Below are 9,204 nucleotides of genomic sequence, written 5' to 3' on the forward strand. Positions count from 1 at the left end.
TGAGCCAGGAGGGCCACGAACCCCGGTCCAGGGGCCACCATGGTGTTCCGGGGCAGTTTTTGCAGAAGTTGCACGCAGAGAGGGCACAGCTCGCGCAAAAACACTCACACCCTTTGGTGGCAGCGGAAGTGAGCCCGGGTATTTACTCTCGAAAGATGAATCAGATTGTCATCTCCCGGTTCTGCTTTTCGTGGATATTACCAAACAGCTCTCAGCTGTTTCCAGGGCTGCTGAGCCCCAGGGGGAGGCAGGATGGAGGGAGGGAGGGAGGGAGGGAGGGAGGGAGGAAATCCCAGCCTCTGTCGCAATGGGGTGAGAGTGTTTTAAAACGGGCTGTGCTCATGAGTATTTTCACTTTCTGGAAACAACTTGTGCAATTGTCAGTGACCATGGTGACCCAGGGCCCCGAGAAGGGGAAGGCGAGGGGTGGCAGGAAAAGCTTTCAGGGAGATGCACCTTGTCGCCCGAGTGAGACATTTGGGGTGGGGTACAGAGGTGTCCCCTTGCTTACAAGGTAGATTACTGGACTAGCCTCTTCCCGCCATCCAAGCAGGGGCTTCACTGTCTGCCATGATTTTTTTTTTGCACCAGGGAACCTACAGGGGAGGGTCTCGTGACGTTTCCATGCAAGTCCCAGGTGGGTCACTGCCAAAAGCCACCGATTTCCTGTAGTGACACTTAGAAACCCTCGAGAGGCATCCAGACCAGACTAGCACCCCAATTCCAGCACGCCATGGCTTGCTCTCTTTGGGTCTCAGTTTCCTCACCTGAAAAAGAGCTCAGCTCCACGCATCGTCCGCAAAGGTGACCTTCATTTTTTTTTTTCCCTACCAGATTGGGGAAGTCATCTCTAAAAAATCTGGCTAAAAAGGCAGGAGTAGGAAAAGGTGCAGCATGTCAGCACTTCACACACACACACACACACAAAAAAAAAAAAAAAAAAAAAGAAAAAGAAAAGAAAAACCCTGCATAGTCTAGAAGTTTGGCTAAACCTCAGAAACTTCCAGAAAAAGGTAAAGCTTTTTTTGGGCCCAGCAGAGGCCACGTCAGTAGGGCTCGAGCACTTTCCCCAGCTCTGGGGAAAAGGAGGCAATTTATGGCTCAAGGAACAACCTTAAAATAACCCACCCTCAGCCCTAAAATGCAGTGTTTAAATTTATAGAAAAACCCACAGGTTCCTGGCAGCTGGGTGCTGCAGCTGGTGATCTTGGAGCCAGTGGGGACAGGGCGAGCTTCACACTGTGCCTCTGCCAAAGCTGCCTGCTCCCCCGCCAGCCCCTCCCAAGTGTCCCCAGATTCCAAACAGCCAGACCAGTGCTGTGATTTTTTTTTTTCAAAAGATGCAAAACTTTTCTTTTTAATTAAAAAAAGCGCCTTATAAAAACGAGGCAGCCCAAAAGCCCGCCTGTCTCCCTTATGTACAGTAATACAATATCTGTCACAGTCACTATGTACAATATTATAAAAAATACCGCAGACAGTACAAAGGAAGGCTGTTCTCTCTCACGAAGCATCAAGCCTCGATCCTCTAGTGTAGACCCGTGGGAGGGAAGGGGACACTTAATTATTGCACCATTTTTGAAAACAGAACTCGTCGAAGAGAAGAGGATCGTGTCCTCTCCCACTGGGTCTTTAGTCACGGATAGGGGCTGGGGTGGTGGCGTTGTCATTGTCATGGGGCGGCGACAGAAGCCCCTCCGTGGCCACACAGTCCAGCCCGGTCCTCAGGGTCCAATAAATACAGTCACAGTTTGGGAGGGCCGTGCCCGGCACGTGGGACCCGCCACGGCCGCGCGCGGAGAGGCGGGGGTGTCCCGGCTACATGTGCCGCTTCATGTGCAGCGCCAGGTGGTCGGAGCGCGAGAAGGCGCGGTCACACAGGTGGCACTGGAAGGGCCGGTGGCCCGTGTGCTTGCGGTAGTGGCGCGTGAGCTCGTCTGAGCGCGCGAACTTCCAGCCACAGCCTTCCCAGTTGCAGTGGTAGGGCTTCTCACCTGCGGGGAAGGGACAGCGAGTGAGCCTCAGTTTCCCCGCCAGGACACAGCCTGCAGGCCACCATAGTGCCTCCTCCAGCGCGCACCTGTCCCCAGCCCTAGCCCTCATGCCTGCCCACGTTTTGAACTCCTAAGAGCCTTAACCCACACGCCCCCCACCTTTCTGATCCCCACTCACCCTGGAAGTCCAGTGGGCAGTGCCCACTCCCCAGGGTTTCCAGCCACGCCCCCAGGAGTGTTCTAAACGCGCCTCTCGCTATCGCTATCGTAGGGTCCCCCTGGTTTCCCAAGAGCATTCCCTTCTCCAGAAGATCCCGAGCCACACCCCCAGAGGGGACTTGAGCGTGCACCCCCCCCAACATTCCCAGACGGCAGACAGGTCTCTTGAGTGCCTAAGTGCACACCCTCTCCCCAGCTTCCTAAGCCTCGACCCTGGTGAACCCTGAGTGTGCACTGCGTCCCATCCCAGCGTCCTGGGCAGTCCCCCTACCCACGTCCCACGACATTTCCTAAGTGTGATCCCTCTCCCCAACCTCCTGAGGCGCCCTGCCCTGGCCCCAGCTGTGAGCTTTCGCTCCCTCTCCCCAATCTCCTGGGCCACGCCCCTTGGGGAGGGGTCCGGAGTGTGCGCCCCCTCCCCAGATCTTGAGCCTCGACCCAAGGGCGTTCCCAGCTCCTCTTCTCGCCCACGCAATAGAACGCGTCTCCCCAGCGCGCGACACCCCCGCCTCCCGCCAGCACCCACCTGTGTGCGTGCGCAGGTGCGCCTTGAGGTGCGAGCTCTTGGTGTACGTCTTGCCGCAGCCCGCGTAGCTGCAGGTGTGGGTGGCGGTGCGCTTGCGCGGCCAGGAGCGGCGACCGCGCTTGGGCTTGGCCTCCAGCAGCTCCAGCGGGGACGCGGGGGGTGTGAGCAGACCTCGGGCGGCGGGTGGCGCCAGGCCCAGGGCGGCGGCGGCGGCGGCGGCCGCGTCGTCAAAGAGACCGAAGGCGGCGGGCGCCGGTGGGCCGTAGTGCAGACCCGGGCCCGGCGCGCCGTAGCCGGGGCCACCAAAAGGGGGCGGGAACGCGGCGCGCGGGCCGGGTGCCTGCAGACGCGCGGGGCCGTCGGGGCTGAGCGGCGGCGTGTCGGGCGGTGGCGGGGGTCGCCCTCCGGGGCCTCGCAGGCACGCGGCTGCCGGGCCCGGGGCGCCCTCGCGCTTGAGGCCCCGTGGCCCGCGGGTCAGGGCGGGCGCGCAGCCGTAGCCGCCGCCGTCCACCTCGGGGGGCTCGGCCTTGACCAGCCGACCCGGCGGCGCGAGTAGGAAGCGGCCGTGCAGCGCGGGCCCCGGGGGCGCGTCCAGCTCCGGCCGCAGCAGCTCCGACACCAGGCCGCCCGTCGGGGCGCCGTAGGGCGGCGGCGCGCCCGGCTCGGGGTAGTAGAACGCAGGCGGCGGGGGCGGTGGGGGCGGCGGCGGCGGCGGCTCCGGGGCGGCCTCAGCGCCCAGGCCGTCCAGCCCCATGGACAGGATGAAGTCCAGCACGCTGTTGAGGTCGTCGTCGGCACCGCCGGCCTCGGGCTCGGGGCGCTGCCAGCGCTGGGGGCGACAGGGCGAGGGGGCGCGGGCGTGAGCGCGCGGAGGGCGGGGGGACGCCCGCGGCGCCGCCGCCCGAGTTCTACCACCGGGAGCCCGCGACCCCCGCCGCCCGCGCTCTGCTACCTGGAGCCCGCGGTTTCCGCCCTGACTCTCCACTACCCGCAGCCCACGTTCTAGGGTCCCTCCGGAGCCCGCCGCCCGCGGTCCCCGCCGCCCTCACCTCCTGGAGGCCGCGCTCGCGGCACGGGCTGGCGAAGGTGGAGAAGGACGGTAGGATGGGTTCGCTCAGCGTCATGGCTGGGACCCGGGGACGCGGGCTGGGGACCGGAGCGAGGCTGGCGGGCGAGGGCGGGGACGGCGCAGGGGCCGCGGCCGGGCGCCCAGGCCTTATAGGCGCGGCGCGCGCGGGGGCCGGGCCAAGGCGGCGGCGGCGGAAACGCGTCCCGGATGGGGACGAGCTCGGGCGCAGCCTAAATTTAGCCGCGGTATATAAGCCGGCGGGCGGCGGCGGCCCTGGCCACTGCGGCCGCCCGGGCCCCGCGCGCAGGTCCGGCCCCTCGCGCCGCCAGGCCGCGCCCCCCGCCGGCCCGCCCCCCGCGTCTCCCGGGCGACGGCGACAACACGCGCCGCACAACAGCGGGGCGCCCGGGATCCCCCTGCGTCAGGGCCCTGCGGCGGGGGCGGCTCGGGGTCTCCCGGAGACTCGGGACTGGGGGGCGCACTCGGCCTGGAGGCCCCCCGGGTGGGAGGGGAGAGGGGCCCCCAGAACCCTCAACGGCGGGAAGCCTGGGGTCACCAGATCCATGGTGATGACCCTCGGGACCCTCATCTGCTGCAAGCCCCCCCCCTAAGAAAACGAAACCTGGTATGTCAACGTCTCGGGGTGTTAGTATTGGGGACCCCGCCCACCCCCAGACACCCCCCGGTGAGCCCCACAGTGAGGGAAACTGAGGCAGGGGCGGCCGAGAGAGGCGGAGGTCCGCAGACCCTGGCAGGCCCCTGGCCTTCACTGGCTGCCAAGTGACAACTGAGTCACAACAGTGGTGACAGTCCCTCTTCCAGCGACCCAGAACAGGCTGGGGGTGGGGCACCTTCCAAGGGCCCTTCTGTCCCCCACACCCCGGTGTCCTTACTCCAGTCAGCCCCGAGGGGCACAGCAGGTGGACAAAGTCCCTGCCCTTAGGGACTTCCATGGCAGTGGACCAGGGGGCAGGGAACCTGAATTGACACCGAGGGTGGCTCTGCCCCTGGGGAACAGAGGGGGGGGGGGAGAGGAGGTGCTTATGTGGTGGTGGGGGGCGGTGTGAAGTCTGACCCTGAGGCAGGGCTTGATGTCTGACCCTGAGGCCAAGGTCTTCAGCGGGTGAGGGGGAGCCCCGCTCAGGGAGAGCATCTCGGGGTGACCAGGAGCTGAGTGGTGGCTGGCCTGGGGCTCCTGACCTGGGGCCTCTCAGCCCCTGGAGGGATGGGCGCTGGGCTGTCCTGTGGCCTGTGCTGGCCAGGTGGGCACAGCAGTGGTCTGGGCTGGAGCCAGAGGGTCCTGGGCAGGGAGGTCCTTCCTCGATGTGACAGGAGTGTCTGTGGGCGGGTCTGGGGACTCTCTGGCCTCCTGTTCTTTCCCGGGTTGCCTGCTTGTCCCTGGGGCCAGCAAGGCTTTGCCACCCACAGTAGCTGGACCCCTGGGCTGATGCAGGGGTGTGGCCGGGCACCACAGGGGGACTGAGCAACCCCTCTGGGGTCCCCGATCCTGGACCCTCCCATCTGGAAGGAGCCCAGGGCACACCACCCACGGTGACTCATTCCGATGTGTTCAGCAAACAGCTTTCTGATCAACCCGGAGCGGAGCGGGCCGGCCCCCTGCAGCCTGGCCAACAGGGCTGGGCTGCTGGGATTCCCAGTGACCCACAGGTGCCCCTCCTGGTCGTTGGGAGTCTGTTTTGTTTTTTGTTTTGTTTTGTTTTGTTTTTTGCCACTGTGTGACCTTGAGCAAGCGACTTTGCCTCTCTGGGCTTGCTTCATCTGTGAAATACGGATAACAATACATCTTCCCTCAGTATCCGTGGGCCCCCAAATCTGAGGATGCTCGGGTGCCTACCTGTCATATGAAATGACACAGCCCCATCCTCCCCATAGACTTCGTCTCCAGGTGACTCCGAATGTCTAACAGAGCGCCTGCTGCGTGAGCAGAACAACCAGCAAGTAGTTGTCACCCTGTGTTGTTAGGAAATAATGCCCCCCAAAAAAGTCAGCGTGTTCAGTCACAGCTGCAGCTCCCCCCAGGTGTCCTCCACGTGTGGTTGGATGAGCCTGTGGCTACAGAACTGGGGGGTTACGGGGGCTGATCAGCACCCACCCCAAGGGGCAGGGGCCCCGCAGGACGGACACCAGAGCCCTCTACAAGTGCCCTGCAGGCCCTCCCCCGGCTCCCGAGGCCAGTGCTCCTTCCTCTTGAGTCCTGCCTGTTTGGCTCCTGCTTTTCTTTGTCTTCTCCACCCCCTGAAATAATGGATCTTTTAGGCCCATTTTACATTCACAGAAAAATTGAGCAAAGGACGGTTTCCACGTAGCACCCCCCCCACATGGTTAGCGTCTTACAGATTTTTTTTTGGGGGGGGGGTGCTGGGGACTGTGCCCAGGGGCTCGACCCTGCTGGGCCAGTGCTCTACCGCCCCCCGCCCCCCGCCTGTGGAGCAGGTGGAGACAGATCACCAGCTGAAGTCCACGTTCACATCAGGGTGCACCGTGTTGTGTCTTCTGTGATCTTGATTTCTTGTCGGTTACAGGGAATTGAACCTGAGGGCCTTCTACCACTGCATCCCCCGCCCTTTAAAACAAAAGTCTGATTTGAGACGCGGTCTCCGTCAGTTGCTGAGGCTGGCCTTAAACTTGAGGTCTTCCTGCCTTCACCTCCTCCGTAGCCGGCCTTGCAGGCGCGTACGGCCGCATCCAGATGTCCCCTGGACTTTGACAGAGTGGGGTGTCACGTGTCCACCATTATAGTACCACGCAGAGTGGCTTCACTGCCCTGAGAGTCCCCTGTGTGCTACTTACTCCCCCCTCCCCCCTCCCCCACAAGCCACCGGCCACCACTGGTCTTTACACTGTCACAGTTTCACCTTTCCAGAAGGTCGTATGTTGGAATCCCACGGTACGTAGCCTTTTTAGGTGCCTCCTGTGCCTGACAATATGCCTTTAAGGTTCCCCGGTGTCTTTTTGTGGCTTGTTGGTACTTCACATCTTTTTAATTGCTAAATAGTATTCCACGACTGGATATACCACCATTTATCTCTTTGCCTGTCCCGGGATATTTTCCTTCCAGTTTGGGGCACTGTAAATGTTATAATGAATCTACCGCTGGCTCCCCGTATCCTCAGGCTCCACATCTGTGGATTCAGACACTCTGGGTTGAATTTTTTTTTTTTTTTTTTAATTTCCAGAAAGTTCCAAAAAGCAAAGGCTGAATCTGTTGCAGGACGAGCCCTGAGCTGAGCTGCAGGCTTTCAAACACTGTGCTGCCCAGGCCCACCCTGCCGTGGCCGGTTCCATCTCAGGTCCCGGGTCTTTCCCTCCTCATCAGCCGGATTGGCTCGTGCCGGCCGCGCACTGTGTGGTCAGGCCCGTGGGGCGGGGCCTGTCCTGGACGGGGCAGACTTTCCACCCGATTCCCCGAGGGACACGGAATGGAGACTCCTTCCCCATCAGCCGCAGGCAGTCGGTCTCCCGTGGTCCACAGGGGGCTGCCGAGGTCCGTGGGTGAGTTTGCAGGGAGAGCGTCTGCCTGGCCCCGTCCCCAGACCTGACCCACCCCGGGCCCCGGGTCTAGTTCTGTAAGAAGCCACCACACTGTCCCCCGGTGGAGCACCCTCCTCAGCCTTCGCCAGCCGCAGGGCTCCTGCCCCACATCCTCCCCAGCGCCTGGCGCCTCCGGGGTCTGGCTCTTGGCCTCCCTGGGCGGGCAGCGGGTGGGCGGCCGTGGACCCCTGGGGCGGGGCGGGGCGGGGTGCCCTTGTGTGACATTCTGGTGCGGCGCTGTTGGGGCCTCTGTGCGCTTGTTCATCAAGCCTGCAGCTGCCCTGGGGATTCTCCTGTCCGTCTCGTTGGCAGAGCAGAAGATTTTCATTTTGATGCAGTCCCACGGGTCAGTCTTTCCCTTCGTGGGTGCGCACTCGGGGCGGTGCCGAGGGCCCGTTCGTGTGGGGTGCAGGACGGACCAGGTCTCTCACTGCTAGGCAGGTGCCTGTGTCTGAGCCCCCCACACCCCCGACCTTTTAATTTCACTTCATGCAGCGTCTCATTAAATCACCCAGACTGGCCTCTAACTTGGGATCCTCCTGCCTCGGCCTCCGGGATGGCTGGATCACAGGTGTGCCCCCCACCTGTGCTCCCTCTCCCCGTTTTGGTTTGTCCCCAGCGCTTTCTACCATCGGTGGCTGTTTTTGCCTTTCCTCTGTGGCCGAGCCCGATGTGCCTTGGGGCCGTGTGCTCAACAGCACACAGTAGGTGCTCAATAAATGTCCACTGGACGATGAATGCGCAGGTTAGTGGACGGGCTCCCCTCCTGTGGGTTCTCCACTTTCCCGTCCTGGGCCCAGCTTCCCAGTGACCTGCCCTGTCACCTTGGGGTAATGGCTTCCACGTCACCCCTGGATGCGCACCTCCCAATCCCCGCACTGTAAAGGTGACCTTGTGGAAAGGTGCCTTCGCGGCCGCAGCTGGGCCCTTCGATGGCATCATCCCGGGTCACAGTGAGCCCTGGATCTCTCAAGTCCTCATCAGAGAAAAGACAGAGAAGAAGGCCGCGTGGAGACACCGACAGAGATGGCTGCAGGGCTGTCACCCCCCAGGGATCTCAGCCTTGTGGGACATAGCTGCGGAGAGCCTGGCCAGTGCATGAAAAGACACTTGAACTTTAGTGGCCACTTTAGCTGTGTGACTTTAGGCCGACCACTTAACCTCTCTGAGCCTCAGTTGCGTGGTGAAAACATGAGGTGGCCCCTGTAGGTGCTCCAGGGTCCTTGTTGCTTGGTGGTGAGGACAAGCCGTGGAGCCCGTGGGGGGCTCCCAGGCACGGGGGAGGCAGCACTGGGGTTGGGGGCTGGAGCGTGGCCTCTCTGGCGCTACCATCCCATCACCTGCCGTCCAGGCCACGCACCCGGCAGGTGTCCTGTGTGGTCCCAGGTGGCCTCAGGGTCCAGGGGACCCTCCTGCCTCAGCCTCCCGAGTAGCGGGACGACAGATGTCCCTGGCCTCCTCCGAGGCCCGACGGCGGAGCTCAGCGCGGGGACCGCGGGGTGGACGGGCTCGTCGGTCTGTGACTCGCGGTGATGTCTGTCACCAGCGAGGACGGGCGAGTGGGACGCGGCAGCCTTCCTTCACCACCCAGGGAGAGGCGCTAAGCCTGGCAGGGCCGCGGCCGCTGGCTGTCACCGTGCGCTGGCCTGGCCATCTCAGGACACTCTCCTGCTTTGCGGTCTCCCTGTTTGTCCCCAGCAGCCCTCCTGCGCTTGGCCTCTGCAAAGCAGGTCACAGCTGAGCTTCCAGTGAGCAGTGAGGGTGACAGTCCCCGGGGCCAGGCCGGGCCACCTTCCTGCTGAGGTCGGCACCAGGCGTCCGGCTCCCGTGTTGGAGGGAGTCCG

General features: G+C 62.9%; 1 protein-coding gene across 1 annotated transcript; it reads right to left on the reverse strand.

The window, feature by feature from the left end:
• Positions 1-1,320: 1,320 nt before the first annotated feature.
• Positions 1,321-3,990, reverse strand: LOC120891503 (Krueppel-like factor 2). The gene is made up of 3 exons (XM_078037438.1): positions 3,789-3,990; positions 2,740-3,568; positions 1,321-1,994 (listed from the first exon to the last, which is right to left on the reverse strand). The coding sequence occupies exons 1-3, from the start codon at positions 3,861-3,863 to the stop codon at positions 1,819-1,821; spliced, it is 1,080 nt and encodes a 359-aa protein (XP_077893564.1). The 5' UTR covers positions 3,864-3,990; the 3' UTR covers positions 1,321-1,818.
• Between the last annotated feature and the right edge of the window lie 5,214 nt (positions 3,991-9,204).

Source organism: Ictidomys tridecemlineatus, unplaced genomic scaffold, assembly GCF_052094955.1.
Source record: "Ictidomys tridecemlineatus isolate mIctTri1 unplaced genomic scaffold, mIctTri1.hap1 Scaffold_8111, whole genome shotgun sequence".
Classification (NCBI taxonomy): domain Eukaryota; kingdom Metazoa; phylum Chordata; class Mammalia; order Rodentia; family Sciuridae; genus Ictidomys; species Ictidomys tridecemlineatus.

Bases quoted from the DNA above. Each gene is read 5' to 3' on its own strand.
- LOC120891503 (XM_078037438.1), bottom strand. From the start codon at position 3,863: ATGACGCTGAGCGAACCCATCCTACCGTCCTTCTCCACCTTCGCCAGC. The intron at 3,569-3,788 runs GTGAGGGCGGCG...TGTCGCCCCCAG, and splicing joins GCGAGCGCGGCCTCCAGGAG to CGCTGGCAGCGCCCCGAGCC. The intron at 1,995-2,739 runs GTGGGTGCTGGC...CCTTCCCCGCAG, and splicing joins GCACCTGCGCACGCACACAG to GTGAGAAGCCCTACCACTGC.